The following is a 21373-nucleotide window of genomic DNA, read 5'->3' as shown; positions in this document are numbered from 1 at the left end:
TCTTTCATAAATCTTAAAGTGCATTAGTGACTAACAACACCAATTGACACTTACAACCTCAAATCATAAGGCCAAAACCCTAAATAGTGGCTATTAGGGTTTCCTTACAACAACATAACCCAAACTCACCCATTTTACCCTCAAATGGGTCATACAAATCTCTAGTAACCCAAACCCTAGCCATTAACCAATTAAAACTTAAAACATAAAGTTAGAACTTACCAAGACTATCTTCTTGTAGCTAGTAACAAGGAGAACAACTTTAAATCTCGCTCCTAGGTTTGATTCACAAATCTTCAACTCCAAATCTCAAGATTAAACTAAGTGGGTTTTGTGTTTTGGGAGAGAAATTGGAAAGAAAATAGAAAAGGAAATAAAATAAATGAACTAGTGGTGGAGGTTTAATGCTCCCATCAGATCCACATGTTAAATTACCAATTTGCCCCTTAAATTTATTTAATTTGAGCTAAAATCGGAGTCAGAACTGCAGAGGTGCCGCAGCGCGGCCCATTTGTCGCGGCGCGACCTAACGAAGGAAAAATGACCCCTTTTAACTTGACTTCTGATCAGGAATTACTTTATATGCCGCGGCGCGGACCCAATTGTCGCGGCGCGGCCTAAGGCTGTAACTGGACAGTTCGACCGATTTAAACAATTTTCGATTTTATTTGATTTGTACATTCCAAACCCGCTTCCTATATTCACCTAGCCTTCAACAATAGTCTCACAAGACTTAACGCTAACTAAACCCATGATTAAACTTATACATGCACACATTATCAAGTATACGTATATATATATATATATATATATATATATATATATATATATATATATATATATATATATATATATATATATCTACGCATATATTCATACATTTGTGCATAAGCTAACGAGTTATAAACGTACAAATGATTAAGTGAGCACCTTTCGATACGTACGGGAAAACATGATGTTACAATCAACCAACTCTATTTCAAGCTCGATGCACCTTAATGGCCATGCAGATTCACCGGAGAATCCTGACAGAACAGTTGTGGATGCCCGCATTTTAGACTTGACGGTCGCAGGTAACTGCCTGAAGCAGTGTTCATACATTACGTCGACGTTGCTGCCCGTGTCGACATTTAACCGTCGCACATTGTACCCACAATCAACGATGCGACCTTTAATGATTATGAACGCATGTGAGGGATTAATTGTTTGCATTGGAGGGAAGATAATAGCCTCTGCTTCCCATTCCTCCAATTGCTCAGCCTTGTGCCTCTGACCAGAGCGCCACTCATGCACCATGTTTATTGTCTTATCCGAATTTTTATCACCGCCCTTCTTTTGGTTGGGCGTGGTTTTTTTGATTGATTACCCTGTGACGCAGTCCCCTGCTTCTTTAAGGGCTTCAGGTGATTAAGCTCACCCCTTCTCAAACATTCAATTACTTTTTCAATATAAGACTTACAATGATCAATCTCATGTTCATAATCGTCATGAAATTCACAATACTTGGACTTGTCTTTTCTAGCGTATTCTTACATCTTCGCGGGAGCAGATAATGTCCGACATATTGGTTCGGTAGCTAGGATTTCCTTTGAAGTTTTAGTCAATTCGCGCATAATCGCAAAGTTTTGACTTGGGAAGTGACCCTTCCCTTGATCAGAATTGCTTGACTTTTGAAACTTGTTATACTTTGATGATGCAGGACCTTGGCTATAATTATCACCCTTGCACTTTGATCCTCCTGCTTGACTGCGATAAGAATCATCGTCCTTGTTACCTTTGCCATCGGGATTTTTTCCACTATTCCTAGTGGTATCTTTCCTCGCACGCATATGCTCATGCGCCTCTTTGATAGCATCAACCAAGGTATCAGGAACCTTCATGCGCAAGCGTTGCCACAAGGAGAGATGTCGTTCTCTACACAACTCGTGTATAAAACCGGACACCTTTTGGCTTTCTGGGAGACAAGCCATTTTGGCGACTTCTTTGGTATATCGATCTATGAACTGCCCTAGGGACTCCCTTGTACCTTGCCTAATGTCATGGCATTTAACATGCGTCCTTTTACGGGCGCGCATGTTGTGAAAATTTAATAGGAAGCATGCCCGAAGATCATTGTAGCAGACAATAAGCGGTAGTGACAAATTACTAAACCACTCCCTTGCGACTCCTTGCAACAAAGTCTGAAATTCCAAGCACTTGGTTTCATCGTTCCAAGCCTGGGCGCGCGCTGTTCCTTCATACTTTTGTAAGAAATCATCTGGATCTGTTGTACCATCATACCATCCCATAGTCAATGGAATGACAGGAGAGGATTCGGGCACATAATTAGCAATATGGGGTGCAAACTTTTCATTAGCCGGTGCAACCTCCATGAAGGGTTTTACCTTGGCCCCATAATTCCTGCATAGAAGTTATCTAACACTTCTTCACTCTTTCTCGGCACTGCGAAAGCTTGCGCATATTTATCAGGCGCAGCTCCGGCCAGTATGGCAAGCAAATCTTCTTGGCTCTTTTTGTTACTATCGTCCGTAGGATCAATAGTATGCCCCGAAGGTGTACTTGGCGAAAGCAAGGATGAAAACCTGGGGATGGGCGAGGACATGCTCTTTCTTTGTATCCTGTCCAAGGGCGTGTGATCATTAGTTGGGCCACTAATATCAATGTTCTACCCTGCTAAATACTTGCATGCACTCGCGGGTGTCATTATTCGCCTGGTATGAACCGTTGACTTTGGCGTGGAATATATAGGAACAGATCCCACTGTAGTGATAGGGACCTCTTCCTCATAATCATCCTCTTCATCATCCTCATCACTCGGTGCGCAATATTTAACAGTTGTTTTTGACGTTAACGGCTGAGACACCGAAGGAGTAGCAGCTGATGATATTTTGGACTTATCCGGAAGCTTGGTTGTTCCAGAATTTGGAGTCTTGCTTGTGACAGGAATCTTGTCTAGATTTGCTTGCTTCGATCCCGTAACATCAGGACCTTGAGAATGAGACGACTGATTGCTACCAGACTTTCCCATTATAACCTGTTACATATGAATAACCATAAAGAGATTAGAAGTTTTACAGTTAATCATTCGTAACATATAAAGCTTTTACACAGTTCTAATTATGGTCCCACGGATGGTGCCATTTGATCGAACATAAATTTGCTCAAATAGCAAAATTGATGTCGAGTGCTTGAGGGAGTGTTTAAGAACGTTCATAGCTTTGATCTCCGGTCCGGCTTACCGTAAATAATCCTTATCGAGATGATGATCTGCAAAAGGGTGATCAAAGCCACGTCTACCATTGATGGCAGTTGCCGCAACAATGGCTACTAGAGGTGGTTGCATAGGGTTTATGTTCGTAGAACATACATGTTACCGTAAGAATATTTTCTGGATGCAATCGTGAATTCGAGTAATACAGAAAACGTGGTGTTGAGTGAAGGAGGTTAGGGTTGTATTTATAGTAAAACCCTAACCCTAGATTACCTCATAATTAGGTTCTAGATCTTACCAGATAACAACCATAAATAACGGGTTTATAGTTGGAAAAGGATCACGTTTAATTACGTATAAGATCTTATCTGATTGCTTTCGTGTGCGCTAAGCAATATGAAACGCCCCGTCCTAATCCATCCGGACGAAGTCTATATCGATTATAAACGATTCACAACAGTTGATTACATCGCGAGGTACTTGACCTCTATATGATACATTTTACAAACATTGCATTCGTTTTGAAAAGACAATCTTTCATTACATCTAAAGTTGACAGACATGCATACCATTTCATAATATATCCAACTATAATTGACTTAATAATGACCTTGATAAACTTAATGACTCGAATGCAACGTCTTTTGAAATATGTCATGAATGATTCCAAGTAATATCTTTAAAATGATCAAATGCACATCGGAAGATTTCTTTCGTACCTGAGAATAAACATGCTTTCAAGTGTCAACCAAAAGGTTGGTGAGTTCATTAGTTTAGCATAAATAATCATTTCATAATTATAATAGACCACAAGATTTCATATTTCCATTTCTCATAAACATACGTCCCATGCATAGAGACAAAAATATCATTCATATGGATTGAACACCTGGTAACCGACATTCACAATATGTATATAAGAATATCCCCATCATTCCGGGATCCTCCTTCGGACATGATATAAATTTCGAAGTACTAAAGCATCCGGTACTTTGGATGGGGCTTGTTGGGCCCGATAGATCTATCTTTAGGATTCGCGTCAATTAGGGTGTATGTTCCCTAATTCTTAGATTACCAGACTTAATAAAAAGGGGCATATTCGGTTTAATAATCCAGCCATAGAATGTAGTTTTAAGTACTTGTGTCTATTTCGTAAAACAGTTATAAAATCAGCGCATGTATTCTCAGTCCCAAAATATATATTGCGAAAACATTTAAAAGGGATTAATGAAACTCACGCATATAATTATTGTAAAACAGTTACTAAAGCATTTGCATGTATTCTCAGCCCCAAAAATGTAAAGAGTAAAAGGGGATCAATGAAACTCACAGTACTGTATTTTGTAGTAAAAATACATATGACGACATTGAACAACTGAATAATGCAGGGTTGGCCTCGGATTCACGAACCTATATCATTTTGTATATCTATTAATACATATAATGAAAATTACATAATTTTATTTATATATTATTTATATACATGTGGTTATATAGGATTTATTAAATTCCATTTTTAAAACATATACTTTGTTTTTACATATTATTTCTTAGATTATATGTTATATATATTTATTTTGTATATATTTAAAATAATTAATATTTATTCATTTTGTTATATATATATATATATATATATATATATATATATATATATATATATATATATATATATATATATATATATATATATATATATATATATATATATATATATATATATATATATATATATATTTATGTTTAAAAACCAAAGGTTTGTTATATGTAAGTACTTATATAAATAATACTAATATGTTTGATATATTGTTATATAAAATATTAATATAGTTATAGCATATGGAATGAGTATATTTTACATACAAAATATTTATCTGTTAAAATGATAGTTTTTGATGGTAATGATTTGTTAGTAATAATAATATTAACTTTAACAATAATAATAATAATAATACTAATAATAATACCTATGTTAATGTTAATAATAATACTAATAATTATAAAATGTTACAAATACTAATATTAACAAAAATAATAATAATTTGTATCATTCTCATGATAATGATAATAATAAGCGTATTTGTATTGATAATAATAATACCTATATTGATAGTACTAATATTTAATAGATTTTAATAACACTACATTTATTGATTTTTGATTTAGATAACAACAATAATAATAATAATAATAATAATAATAATAATAATAATAATAATAATAATAATAATAATAATAATAATAATATTAATGAATATATGATATCAATACTCTTAATCATAATCATAATAATAGTAATAATACTTATTCTATTAATAATAACTCAGTAAATGATAATATTTGAATTACTAATAATAATAATTATTTTTATCAATAACACTAGTTAATAATAATAATAACACTAATAACAATAATAATGATACACATAATTATAACATTAATATCTATTACTAATAATCATAACAATAATAATAATAATAATAATAATAATAATAATAATAATAATAATAATAATAATAATAATAATAATAATAATAATAATAATAATAATAATAATAATCATAATAAATGATAAACAATAAAAGGCTACCTCACTAATTAGTTCCAAAAAAAATATAACAGTCCACGAAGGGACTTGAACCCGCGACCCTTTGAATACCCGAACACCTCCCTAACCATAGCACCATCCTTATTTTTCTGTTTATAACTCCAACCCAACATTATTTAACACGAAAAAATTGTTTCCTCTTTTCTTCTTCTTCCTTCTCGAAATCAATCCAGCCAAAAAAATCATAACAGCAACATGTTTGAATTGACATTGAACTTGGAACATAATTAATTATAAGTGTGATAAATTGATTTGAGAAAAAAAAATATAAAATAACAAAAAAAAAATCGTGAACTGCTGCTCGTCGACCTCAAAAAAAAAAATGATTTTCGATTTTAATTACGTTTTAGGCAAAGTTTACAACACGAATTGTGTTTCAATTCGTCCCTAAAAACTTTATCAATCATCAATTAAACTTAAATCGTAACAACAAACACGAATTATATTGATGAACACTAGTTGACTTTTTGGTTTTAAATTTTGACTTCGCAAATTGGAAATCAATTGAAAGAATTAATGTTTCAAAACTTACAGATAGTTTAAGTATGTAGTTCCTAACATCTCTGCACTCTTGGATTTTGAAGATTGATCATGAATTGAATTTTTGATTTTTTTTTTAACCATCGCGTAAAAAAAAATATACTTTCAATGTTTCTGTTTTTATTTAACAGATGATAGCAGCTGGAGATTTATTGAGTACGAGTAATCAATTGATACAGCAACAGATGTTTATCAATTGTTTTGTAGTGAAGATTGCAACCGACAGGAAATCACGAGAAGAACAGAAAAAGAAAAAGATGACAGCAATAGGAAGAAACCGATATTACGCTATATATATATATATATATATATATATATATATATATATATATATATATATATATATATATATCAGTTTCAATATCTGTAATTATATATATACGTATTCAGTATTTATATATATTTATGTAACTGTACCGTATTATATATTTATTTATCTATAACTGTTATTTGTATAATTATATGTATTTAAATATATCTGTGTATGTATATAATTACATCGACTATTTATATATATTAAATATATATAAGGAAACTTAATAATATTAATTTTACAAACATTAATATTCAAAATTTATTTTAATAGTAATAATAATAATAATTCTAATAATAACAACTATTAATAATAATACGATAATATATATTAATTATAACTGTTATTATAAAGGTGATAATAATAATATTTGTTAATGATAATAACAATGATTTGTATTATTTTCATAATGATACATATAATAATATAATGACTTTATCGATTATAAATCATAATATTAATCATAATTTCACTATTAATTATATTAGTAATGTTATTAATAGTGATAACAATAATATTAGTAATAGTAATATTATAATAAATTAACTGTATCCAATTTCATATCTTTACATTATATATAGTAATAGTAATTATATTGATATTAATATTTATATTGCTTTTAATACGAGTAATGATAATATTAATATAGTAATTATAATTTATCTTGTAAGTAAGTTTAATATATTGATATTATTAACTATATACTATTTATTAACTATCTATAACACATATTGATTATTTAATTTTTATATATTTTATATATATTACAACATACATATAATATTAACCATGTATGGAAATCATGTTTATTTATATATGAATATGAATTTACTTAATAACAACCTTATTATCTTACATATTATTTTACATACTTGATTCTAATCTTTCAGTTATATTTTATTATTTCTAATTATTATATATACATTTTTATTTATATTTATATATAGTCACATATTTAATTACACACAATTGTTCGTGAATCGTCGGGAATAGTCAAAGGTCAAATGGTTTCATGAAATAGTTCCAAAATTTTCGAGACTCAATATTACAGACTTTGCTTATCGTGTCTGAATCATATAAAGATTAAGTTTAAATTTGGTCGAAAATTTCCCGGTCGTCACACAATACCCGTGTGCGCACCTCCTAATCAGATGTTCTGGCAATATTCAGGATGTGAGCGCTGCACGTGATACGCACGAGCGCCATGCGCGTAGGTAGGCGTATCATTAGTACTATACGGTTCGGTACGGTATTAGTACCGATACCGTCCCTAGTTGAAAGTGGTGGTCGGAGGTGGTGGTTGGAGATGGTTTTGGAGTTTTTTTAAATTTTAGATGGAGAACATGGGAGATGAAGGAGAATATGAAGAAGATGAGAGATGAAGTTGTGTGATCGGGAGATAAACTTGTTTACAGTTATCTGATATCATATCAAATAAATTTGGTCTGATTAAATAAATCCATTTAATATTGTATAGATTTGGGCTCATATAAACCATACATACGGAGTATCAATTCAATATATACATACATACGTCGATATACGCAGTAATTGTTGACTATATTTGGCACATTGCATTCCCAACTCTATTTAAACATTCCCAACTACTTTTAATTCATTTTATGTTTCATTTATTTCTTTTATACTTGTACTTAAAATATTTCACATAACAAACTACAAGTATACTATGAAGTTAATTTGGCAGAAAAAAGCCGAAATTATAAACAGTTGTATTTAAATCTAAATTTATATTACATATTTTATATCATATATTATATATGCTATATATACTATTGTCCAAAGAGTGCGATTTTTTAAACATTCAAATAAACGACCGTTAATCGATCAAAATTACCGATTGTTAACCGCTCAAAACTATCCCGTAGCGAAGCAGTGGTATGTTTTTCTCGTTAGTTCTATAATAGAATTATGAATTATGAAACAGTTTTGCTCTGAAATACATTAAGGAAAGGCTGTTGTAACATTAAATTATTTATTTTAATTTATTCAATTATTTTTGGATGGAAATGCTTTGTATTGATATAATCAAGGTTGCAAAAAACGTGAGACGGGGTCGAGACGGTCGGGTCCTAAAAAGGTCGAAACGTTCAAGACGGGGGTCGAGACGGACGTTGACCAACGTTGATTTTTAAATATCCAAGTATATAAACGTATATATGTGTACATATTTTAAAGCCAAAAACTTTAATTGACTAATCTGTACCCATAATCACCATCAACACTAATTTAATACAGAAAATTCAAACTAAAATACGACAAATTTGATCGATTTTACCGACTTTCTGGCTTTTCCAAATTTTGACAGACTTTAACTTGATTTTTTTCAACTTTTACCCGAATTTTGACAGTTGACTGTCATATTAGACGGTTTTCTTCGAGACGGGATGAACTAGTCATCAAACCGTCGCAACGGGGGTCGCAATGGCTCGAGACGGGGTCTTTTGCAACCGTGGATATAATACTCTCTAAACATGTGGATATACTCGACTCTAAACATGTGGACTTAGGAATTAGATGGGTCAAATTCACAAAACAAACAAACAAACTCTATTTAACATTGCCCATTTATTCCACGTGTATTGATATATTTCATATTACTTTATACATAAAAAGGAACTGAATGCAATTTATAAACACTTTACAAGATGTTACTAATAGGTTTATATAGTTTGATAAAATCATAAAAATATAACCATTTAAACATTTGAATGCGTGTGGATGTTAATATGGATCTTAGAGAGGCAGCAAACACTAGAACAAGTTTTAATCGAATAAACTTTATCGGGATCAAAAAATCTAATCTACAAGAGATTAAAAGTCACCTAGAGTTGCTATTAGTATTGGGATGGATTAGAAACGAAAAACTCAGAGAATACATGGCTAGTGTTTAGTTTTATGTGTGTAAAATTTGAATGAAACCCGTAACCCTTATTATATATTGTCACTATCTGTCGTGCGACAGACCCTGTCCGTTATATGACAGACTCACACTATCTTGCGAATGTCTTGTCTGACATAGTCTTACACCGACCTAACTCTGCCGTACGACAAGGTCAGTCTTTCATACAATAGACTTTATATATCGTGGAAATGACTAAATCTAGTGTATATAGCGTTTAATACATTTACGTTTTATTCACTAACAATTTACAATTCATTTATAAACATTTAACGAGCATAATTATTAAAATACGTAAACAAACATTATCAAAGTAAACATACTCAAACTCCAATGTTCATATATATCAATAATACAAAATAGTGGATATATGCATGCTTGAGTTGTTAATGAAAGCATCGGTTTTTTAAAATCATCCAAACAAAAAGGTGTTCTCTTTAAAGTCGATTTTGAAAAGGCGTTTGATTGTCTTAATTGGAATTTTCTTATGGAAGTAATGAAAAGTATGGGTTTCGGTGTCAAATGGAGGAAGTGGATATATGCATGCTTGAGTTCGGCTTCCATTTCTATTCTCATCAATGGGTCGCCGACAAACGAGTTTAACCTAAGTCGGGGGGTACGACAAGGGGACCCGCTATCTCCTTTTTTATTCATTCTGGCCGCAGAAGGGTTGAACATTTTAGTCAAAGCGGCTATGAACTCGGGCCTATTAAAAGGTGTGGAAATTGGGAGGGATAAAGTATTGTTATCGCATCTTCAATACGCCGATGATACTATTTTTCTTGGGAAATGGTCTAGAGAAAATGTCTACAGTATTCGAAACCTCCTAAAATGCTTTGAGTTGGCCTCGGGGTTAAAAGTTAATCTCCAAAAAAGTTGCCTATATGGTATTGGTGTAGATTTTGATGAAGTAAATCATGTGGCTAATCGTATTGGTTGTCAAGTCGGAAAGTTTCCGTTTTCTTATCTTGGTTTAACAATTGGGTCGAGGATGAATAAATCAAGTGACTGGATCCCGGTAATTGACAAGTTTAAAAAAAGATTATCAAGTTGGAGAATGCGATCGATGTCATTTGGGGGAAGAATAGTCCTTATTAACTCGGTTTTATCTAGTCTCCCATTGTATTATTTCTCACTCTTCCGTGCTCCGCAATGCGTGTTAAAAATTCTTGAGAGGTTACGTCGTTCTTTCTTTTGGGGCGGGTCAGATTCGGGTTCTAAAATTTCTTGGGTTAAATGGGAACATGTCACTATGTCTTTTGAAAATGGGGGGTTAAATATTGGGAATTTAAATAACAAAAATCTTGCTCTATTGGGAAAGTGGTGGTGGAGGTTTAAAACCGAAGCCGATTCACTCTGGGTTAGAATAATTCGTAGTATTTATGGTTCGAATGGTGGTTTGGAGTTGGATCCCGATTCACTTCGGGTTTCATTTCCGGGCACTTGGTATAACATTATTGTTGCAGGAAAAGCAATAGAAGATCTTGGCATTAGTTTCAAAAATTCTTTCGTCAAAAAAATTGGAAACGGAAACTCAACATCATTTTGGGACGACTTGTGGATCGGGAATGTTAAACTGAGCTCCAGATTCACAAGACTATATCAGCTAGAGAGGACCAAGGCAGCTACAGTTAATTCTCGTATTCAAATCACAGATGCAGGGCCTGTTTTCATTTGGGATTGGGCTCGCAGGCCCACTGGCAGAAGTGAGACTGAGCTGGCGAACCTTATCACTCTTATTTCGGCCCACAATTTTCATCAGGGGGAACGTGATTCTTGGCAATGGTCTCTTGCTTCGTCCGGATTGTTTACGGTCAAGAAACTCTCAAAACTCATCAATGATCAGTATCAAGCGAACCATATTGGGAACATGGAGACATTGCGAAATAAACTAGTTCCTAGAAAGTTGGAAATCTTTGTTTGGCGTGCGCTCAAAAGGCGATTACCGGTGAGGTGTGAACTTGATAAAAGAGGCGTCGATTTACATACCGTGCGTTGTCCACTATGCGATGATGACTTAGAATCCGTTGATCACTCTCTGATTTTCTGCAAACACTCAATGGAGCTTTGGAATCGTGTATATGGATGGTGGAACTTGGGGCAATTTTCAAACCTAAGCGTTGGGGAAATTCTTCGTGGAAACTTATCGAGTATGGCTTCCGAGTTTGGGAAACAAATTTGGCAAGCAATTGAATGGGTTTGTGCATATTTTATTTGGAAAAATCGGAACAATATGGTCTTCCGCGGTAAAAGTTGGACCGCTCCGGTGGCTCTAAATGAAATTCAAATTAAATCCTTCGAATGGATTTCGAGAAGAACAAAAGGAAAAAATTTCGATTGGTTGACTTGGTTGAATAATCCTAGTGTTTATCTTAGTATGACTTAGATTCGTGTATTGGTTTTTTGCAATCTTTGCAAATTAGCTCTTGCGTTTTTGTTTTTTTTTGAGTTGGGCCTTTCTTTTGTTGGTCCTTCTCATTCTTCTGTTCTTCGGTTGGTTTTTATTTCAATTCTACTTGCCTTTCAAAAAAAAAATAATACAAAATAGTACAAAACCAAATGACTGGATTATATATGAATACTCGGTACAAATACTCGGTACAAACTAGTGATTTACACAGCACTAAGAATGTGCTAACTCGTTGACTTTAGAAAATGTATTACACAAATTCGTTCAATTTTTTATATCAAAAGCAAAATTGGGTGATTCTAAGCTCATACATAATTTAAATGTGGTCACCGGCCACCATCATAATCACATTACTACCACCCACTTGTTTAGATTTCAAGCTTCTTGTTTTAGGCTCATGTTTCATATTTTCTTTTTATTTTATATATAGATTCCAAAATTTAGTAGGACCCACTTTATCAAATGAAAGACTCCATGGGCATTTTCCATGGCTTCCTCTTCATATATATTCAACATTTTCTTTTAACTTTATTTTATTATATGTACATCATCAACTTGAAAGCTAGCTTCTTGTTCAATTTCATTTTGACAAACACAGACCATAATTGCAACCATGGGTTCAATGCTATTTGTAGTAGATCACAATGCGATAGAAAGAACTGTTTTGTTAAACACTAATCGTCGATACTGGACCAAGTTGTTGGCACATAATCGACTTAAAAAGTATCATAACGCTTTAGCATTTGGAATCGATAGTAGCGTAAATGTTGCTAGTGGTAGAGTATGCAAGATTAAAGCTGCCGCAGAAAAGAGTTCAGGTATTGATAGAAGTACCAAGAATTATGCAATGCAAGCAGACCTACAGGTATTTTGCTATTTATAGATTGATACCTGTATCATTAGTAATCAAGACATGTTAAATAAACAAAATCAAATAATTATATAAATAAACTTGGAGATAGTTACATAATTTTATCTACTTACATTCATTCTATAATTAGTTTTCTTACTACTACAGATCAAGTTACAATGATCTGTTAAGACACATGTCCTCAACTATTATACTAGTTCCATTTCAATTTAATAATTCAATATTTCGTTTTAGACTGTTCAAACTAAGAGTCAAATTTCATAAATAATTAAAAATAATAATGTAAAGTTTTTTTATGCCTTACTTTAACAATATACATATGAAAAGTAAAAGGTAAAACTGTAAAGTTAACAAAAACTACAAAGTGTGATGAATGTATTAAACTATATGTTTTTTGTCCGTGAACATTAGCATATAGTTGAAAGAGGTGAAACATTTACATCAGCAGAAAGCACATCAGTTGACTCTGAAGAAGAGGGAATCACTTCTAAAGAACGAGGACAATTGTTTTTAAATGCAAGTTATAGCATTGATCAAGTTGAAGATGAGTTGCGAGATAATAAATATAAAAACATTGGAAGTATACCGAATAATACTTTGGATAATATTACGGATGAAACGCCTAAAGATACAAACGGGTCGATATTAGATGAAGCAGATGTACCTGAAAATGGTGAAGTTGAATCCACTCCTTTAGCTGGCCCAAATGTAATGAATGTCATACTGGTTGCTTCAGAATGTGCTCCCTGGTCTAAAACAGGTCCTGTCACAGTATAAATTATAAGATTTAGATTTATATGCAAATAAATATATATTTCTTTTCTAAGATAACCTAGTGGTTGACCGTTTGGGTGCTGAAATCCTCACAAGGGGTCTTAAGTTCAAACCTCACTAGCAACATATCTTGAAGTGACAAGTCAAAAAGGGGTAAAAAAAAAAAAAGTCATTTTTGAAAGGGGGCAACATCACCCCTGCTTTAAATTACGCATTCATTGTGTATATGTATGTGACTTGTGGGTTTTTCTTTTTCGTTAATTATAATGGTTCTAAGAAGTTGTATCTACAGGTGGTCTTGGAGACGTTGCTGGCGCTTTACCTAAGGCTTTGGCAGCACGCGGGCACAGAGTGATGGTATACATTTTACACTTTTAATCACTCTATAATTAAGAACTGGTAATATGTAATTACGATTACCGATTACTTAAAATCTCCTTTTTTTGTGCATATATTTAATTAGGTAGTGGTACCGCTCTATGGTACTTATGATGAACCTCAAGATACAGGGATCAGGAGAAGATATAAAGTTGGCAGTGAGGTATGCAACCGTGAACACAAATGCGTTGTTTATTGTGCAGTTTGCACAGTTCTTGAATTCATTTAAGATGTATATGTGCAACAAGTAATATTTTCTGTTTTTTCAGGATGTGGAAGTGCAGTACTTTCAAACTTATATTGACGGCGTAGATTTCGTTTTTATCAGATGTCATATGTTTGAAAACTTGGGAAGTAATATATACGGAGGAAATCGTGAGGTAAGGTTCTACTTGAATTCAGTTCTTTTAAAGATTTATATACATGAAATGACTAAGTCCTGATTCATTGTATCTTATGTCAATATTGTAGGATATTTTACGTCGCATGGTATTGTTCTGCAAAGCAGCTGTTGAGGTACGACTAAACAAGTTGTCGGTTAACCTTGTGTTGTAGCTCATGTGTTAGTGGCTGCCTCTCTTAACGAGAGGTCAGGAGTTCGACTCCCATGGGGTGCAACACTGCACACAAGGTTGCCCCTTTACCCTTGAATTCCACCTAAGGGTGTCTTTCGGACATCGCGTTGCGGGGGAGGGGAGGTGGGTGGGTGGGTTTACCGGCTTACCGCTTATACCCCTCGGATTGAACCAGGTTTCTCCTGGGCAGCAGGGGGCTGGTTATGCAACTGTGTGGGAGATGAACGCGTGGGTGGTTAAGTCCCCTGGGTGATCCCGCCGTACTGCTGTTAAAAAAAAAAAGCAGTCGGTTCTTTTGTCTTATAAAATCATACGAACCTGATAACTTGTCGCCTGCAGGTTCCATGGTATGTACCATGTGGGGGTGTCTGTTACGGGGATGGTAATTTGGTTTTCATCGCAAACGACTGGCATACTGCATTGTTGCCAGTTTACCTAAAAGCATATTATCGTGATAACGGACTAATGCAATACACAAGATCCGTTCTCGTGATTCATAACATCGCTCATCAGGGTCGTGGACCGGTAGGCGATTTCGGTCATGTGGATCTACCACCGCATTATTTGGAACTTTTCAAACTGTACGATCCAGTAGGCGGTGAGCACTTCAACATCTTCGCTGCAGGTCTAAAAACGGCTGACCGTGTAGCTACGGTGAGCCACGGTTACGCATGGGAGCTTAAAACCGTCGAGGGTGGGTGGGGCCTACACAACATAATCAACGAAAACGATTGGAAACTTAAAGGTATTGTAAACGGAATCGATAAAAAAGAATGGAGCCCCGAAACAGATGTTCACTTAACATCTGATGGTTACACTAATTATTCGTTAAAGACTCTTGAAACCGGCAAACGACAATGTAAAGCTGCACTTCAAAAAGAACTCGGGTTACCGGTTCGTGATGACGTGGCACTAATCGGGTTCATTGGACGATTAGATATCCAAAAAGGCGTTGACTTGATAGCCGAAAGTGTTCCTTGGATAGTTGACCAAGATGTACAGTTGGTCATGTTAGGTACGGGTAGACCTGACCTTGAACACACGCTTCGAGAAATGGAAAATCGGTACCCTGAAAAGATCAGAGGATGGGTAGGGTTTTCAGTCAAAACGGCTCATCGAATAACAGCTGGCGCTGACGTGTTACTAATGCCGTCGAGATTTGAGCCGTGTGGGCTTAACCAGTTGTATGCTATGAGTTATGGGACCGTACCGGTTGTGCATGCTGTAGGTGGGTTGAAAGATACGGTGCAACCGTTTGATCCGTTTAGTGAGTCGGGGTTAGGGTGGACTTTTGATAGAGCTGAGGCGGGTCAGTTGATTCATGCGCTCGGGAATTGTTTGTTGACGTATCGGGAGTATAAACAGAGCTGGGTCGGGATTCAGAAACGGGGGATGATGCAGGATCTCGGTTGGGATAACGCGGCTCAACGTTATGAAGAAGTTTTTGTTGCTGCAAAGTATCAATGGTAAATTTAAGGCTTGTTTCTAAGTTTAATTTGTAACGGTTTTTGTATCAGAAGAATCATTGCAGTTAGAGAATTGTAATAGAAAGGAGTAGATATAGCAGTTAGTAAATTATATACGATGCAACATATTATGACTGTATAGTAGACAATGATTTAGACAATGATTTAATGTAAGATAATTTTCTAGTATGTGTTGATAAATGCATCCATTGCATTTCTTTTTATGAGTGACAGAAGGTGGAAAATAGTCGGTTAACCAGGCTAGATAGCAAGTCAAATTGGGTTAGTGTCAAAACGGGCTTGTCAAGTTGGGTTCACCCGACACACTTTTACCGGACATCCACTTTTCATACATTAATAGTGTGTCGAGTATGATTATGATAATTGAAGTAGTTAGATAATAATTTTACTTTTGTTAATTTAGCATGTTTTAGGTATTGAAATATACCTTGGATAAGTTATACCAATAACAAAAGACTTTTAGGCTCTAAAAAAAATAATATAAGCTATTTAAAAAGACATTTAGTTAGCAACAAATAATTCAAGCTATTAAAAAAACACCCTTTTGTAGAAATTTTAGGACTCAACTACGATAAGTGATTCACAACAATACTAACTCACGAACGACAAACGAACAATCTAAAAAACATAAACGATAAACTAAAACATAACGACACAAGGATTAAATGTGATTATATCCCAACTCTAAACACGGGAAAGAGTTTACTTCATGGGTGTAAACAAAAGAATTTTTGCACTATTTTTTGTGCACACAATTACAAGAGGTCAAAGTTACATTATATAGACAATTCGAAATAAGGAAACAGTTTAAACCGACTTGCTAGCCAAGCTAGGCTCGCGACTGCGAAATGCCCTCAGCGAATCTGGGATTTTACTTCTCGACCAAGCTTTCGCGTTTTGACCTTCAAGCTAAAAAACTTTCCTAAAGTCAAATACTTGCTCTAAAAGTTAAATTTGACTCCTAAGACATTCGATTTCTTTTCTTTTGTTTAAATTTTCCATATCTCAACACCTTTAGGCTTTGCTAAAATGCTAGTGTACTTTGATTTTTTAATTTGTTTCTAGGACATTTGATTGTTGTTTTTTGACTTATTGTGCTTCGGTTTCGCTGCTTCAGTTGTATTTTCCTAGTTCTCATGTTTCTCAAATCTCCGATTGTGTTTGTATATATATAAAAATTTGAGCCTCTGAAATCATGCGGTCGATCGGTTCTCCCCTCCAAGGGCGACTCTAGGTATAACTCCGTGGGGTCACGGGACACCGCTATTAAAATTTTAATAGAAAATACACTTTTAATTGTATATAACACCACCAAATTTAACTGCAGGACCCATAGATATTTCATATTTATAGTTTTTCTATTAAATTGTATAAAACACCACTAAATTTAACTACTCGGGTGTATATATTATTCAAATTTTTAGTTTTTTTGAAGTTAAACTACCACTAAAATAGCATTTAAATATAATTAGTACTGAAAAAATTTAAAATCACATTAAATTATAATCATGTAATCGTCACTGCTCCCCTAAGCCTCCCATAAATAAAAGTAAAAGTTGTAGAATATAGTAAAATTCAAAAGTTTGATATATGCAACTAATAATAAAATATAAGTTGTACCCCGTAAGTTAAGTTGTCTATATAATATAGGTACCTTTTGAAAAACACGTACAAATTATACGACTTATTTCCCTGTTCTAACTACATTTCTTGATATTCAACATCACATTCACACTATAACTTTGATTTCCTTTGGGAAGTGGCATTACACCAAGACCACAAATAATGTGGCATACTTGCAGACTGCATCCTGTACAAAAATTTGAACTAATGAATATGGTTTTACCACCGAGGCAGTAGCCTGAGTGGTAGAAGCTCAAGTGTGGGCGGGCCCCTTGTTCTATAACGATTAGGCGGGGGTTCTATTCCTATGAGGGGAGGTTTTCTCAAGGATCCCTGTGCTAAGTTTCATATTGTGGGCTTATCACATGGGCCCGTTTGCAGTTCCATTTCGGGCTGTATTACGAGGTTCGGTCCAAAGCACCTGGGTACTCCGTGTTGAAGGGTGTGAAGAGTTTCCTCCTAGCGTGTGTGTGTGCAAATGATGAGTGTCGTTGAAATAAATGATACGCTGATGCAAATAGCCGTTCAAAAAAAAAATGAATATGGTTTTAATTGGGGCAAATTACATAAAAAGGTACTACAGTAACATATTTTTTCACTTTTCCTATTTTCGGTAATCTATATCAATCTGCCATAAAAAAAGAAGTCTATTTTCAAAAGTTAATCAAAAAGAGGGGTGTCGTTAACTTTTGTTAACTTTCTCAGTTAAGTGTCAACTTTGCATAACATGTCAAGTCCTTTTTCGACCACTGTTATCAACTCGCGATTTCGATGCACGTTTTCAACTCACGATTTCGATGCGCGTTTTTGAGGCTCGTTTTCGATGCCCGTTTTCAAGGCGCGTTCTTCGATGCGCGTTCTCGATGGCCGTTTTCAAGACGCATTTTTTACCCAAGTTTTCGACCAGCGTTCTAGAGACTCGTTTTCAACTCGCGATTTAGACGCGCTTTTTCATGGCGTGTTTTTCGATGCGCGTTTTATAGGCACGTTAATCGAGGCCCGTTTTTACCAACGTTTTCAACCATCAAAAACACGCCTCGAAAACGCGCGTCGAAATCGCGAGTTGAAAACACGCCTCTAGAACGCTGGTCGAAAACTCAGGAAAAAATGCGCCTTGAAAACGTGCGTCGAAATCGCGAGTTTAAAACGTTGGCTGAAAAATGTAGTGACCCGAACTTTTCCATGATTATATATTATATGAGATTAATATTTACATGAATAAATGTTTCCAACATGTTAAACAATCAAACTTGTTAAGACTTGATTAATTGAAATGAGTTTATGTAGACAATTGACCACCCCGCTTGCCTGATGATTCACGAACGTCATAACTTGTGATAATTATATAATCGTTTTATTTTTTTATGATGTAAGTTTTTATTTTATATATATATATATATATATATATATATATATATATATATATATATATATATATATATATATATATAAGAAGAAATACAATTAAATCAAAGATGTACAACTAAAATACTATTTGCTACAGTGAATTTTCGCTTTGCTACAGTAAAATGCCATTCGCTACAGTAACTACTATTTGCTACAGTAAAATACTATTTGCTACATTACAATACTATTTGCTACAGTAAACACTATTTACTACAGTAACACTATTTACTCGTATTCAATCCGTATTCGTACTCGTACAATACACAACTTCTAAATGTATATACTATTGGTATATACACTTCATTGATTAGCTCTTAGCAGCCTTAATGAGTCACCTAAACATGTAGGAACCATCATTTGGCAACTAGCATGAAATATCTAACAAAAATACAAACTAATGGAACCTTATATTCAAGGGTAGGATCACGTTTTTCTTCACCAACCATAAACACATTTTCATTCCAACTTTTATGCATCAAATTACCCTCTCTCAATTTCTCTCTTATTGTTCTAAGTGTTCTTCATCATTTTCTTCATAATCTAGCTCAATCTAGCTCAATTTAGTTAACCTAGATCAACATACAAAACAACTACTCAAGAACACTTCATAAACACTTTAAAGTTTACAAGTTTACTTTCAAGCTTTCTAATCCATTCCAAGTAATCATCTAAGATCAAGAAACCTCTGTTATTTACAGTATGTTATCATTCTAATTCAAGGTATAATTCATATTCAAACTTTGATTCAATTTCTATAACTATAACAATCTTAATTCGAGTAGAAATCTTACTTGAACGTGTTTTCATGTCATGATTCTACTTCAAGAACTTTCAAGCCATCCAAGATCCTTTGAAGCTAGATCATTTTTTGTCACTTCCAGTAGGTTTACCTACTAAACTTGCGGTAGTAATGATGTTCATAACATCATTCGATTCATATATATAAAACTATCTTATTCGAAGATTATAACTTGTAATCACTAGAACATAGTTTAGTTAATTCTAAACTTGTTCGCAAACAAAGTTAATCCTTCTAACTTGACTTTTAAAATCAACTAAACACATGTTCTATATCTATATGATATGCTAACTTAATGATTTAAAATCTGAAAATACGAATAACACCGTAAAACTGGACATACGCCGTCGTAGTGAAACCGGGGGCTGTTTTGGGTTAGATAATTAAAAACTATGATAAACTTTGATTTAAAAGTTGTTCTTCTAGGAAAATGATTTTTCTTATGAACATGAAACTATATCCAAAAATCATGGTTAAACTCAAAGTGGAAGTATATTTTTCAAAATGGTCATCAAGACGTCGTTCTTTCGACTGAAATGACTACCTCTTACAAAAATGACTTGCAACTTATATTTCCGACTATAAACTTATACTTTTTCTGTTTATATTCATAAATTTCAGTTCAATATGAAACCATAGCAACTTGAATCACTCAAAACGGATTTAAAACGAAGAAGTTATGGGTAAAACAAAATTGGATATTTTTACTTGTTGTAGCTACGTGAAATTTGTAACAAATATATACAAATCATAACTTAACTAACTTATATTGTATTATACATGTATTCTAACATATATTATGTAATCTTGGAATACCATAGACACGTATACAATGTTTTGACATATCATATCGACCCATCTATATATATTATTTGGGAACAACCATAGACACTCTATATGCAGTAATGTTCGAGTTAGCTATACAGGGTTGAGGTTGATTCTAAAATAATATATATACTTTGAGTTGTGATCTAGCCTGAGACTTGTATACACTGGGTCGTGGATTGATTCGAGATAATATATATTGATTTAATTCTGTACATCTAACTGTGGACAACTAGTTGTAGATTACCAACGTTGGACTGCTAACTTAACAAACTTAAATCGTTAAAACGTAATAAAACATATTGTGAATATATTTCGATCATACTTTGATATATATGTATATATTTGTTATAGGTTCGTGAATCGATCAGTGGCCAAGTCTAATTCTCAGTGAATTAAGAATCTGTGAAAGTGAGTTATAGTCCCACTTTTAAAATCTAATATTTTGGGATGAGAATACATGCAGTTTTATAAATATTTTACAAAATCGACACAAGTATGCGAAACTACATTCTATGGTTGAATTATTATTACCGAATATCACCCTTTTTAGTCTGGTAATCTAAGAATTAGGGAACAAAAACCCTAATTGATACGAATCCTAAAGATAGATCTATTGGGCCTAACAAACC

At 33.7% G+C, this 21373-nt stretch overlaps 1 protein-coding gene across 1 annotated transcript; it reads left to right on the top strand.

Annotated features, from left to right (window-relative positions):
- The first annotated feature begins 10097 nt into the window (after positions 1-10097).
- LOC139888878 (uncharacterized) lies at positions 10098-16166 on the top strand. The gene is made up of 8 exons (XM_071871860.1): positions 10098-11967; positions 12638-12867; positions 13285-13633; positions 13940-14004; positions 14111-14188; positions 14295-14405; positions 14497-14541; positions 14940-16166. The coding sequence occupies exons 1-8, from the start codon at positions 10098-10100 to the stop codon at positions 16068-16070; spliced, it is 3879 nt and encodes a 1292-aa protein (XP_071727961.1). The 3' UTR covers positions 16071-16166.
- The last annotated feature ends 5207 nt before the right edge of the window (positions 16167-21373 follow it).

The sequence above is a fragment of the Rutidosis leptorrhynchoides genome, chromosome 2, assembly GCF_046630445.1.
Source record: "Rutidosis leptorrhynchoides isolate AG116_Rl617_1_P2 chromosome 2, CSIRO_AGI_Rlap_v1, whole genome shotgun sequence".
NCBI lineage: Eukaryota > Viridiplantae > Streptophyta > Magnoliopsida > Asterales > Asteraceae > Rutidosis > Rutidosis leptorrhynchoides.
Note: the sequence above shows the minus strand (reverse complement) of the source record. Positions and strands in the feature narration are given on the sequence as shown.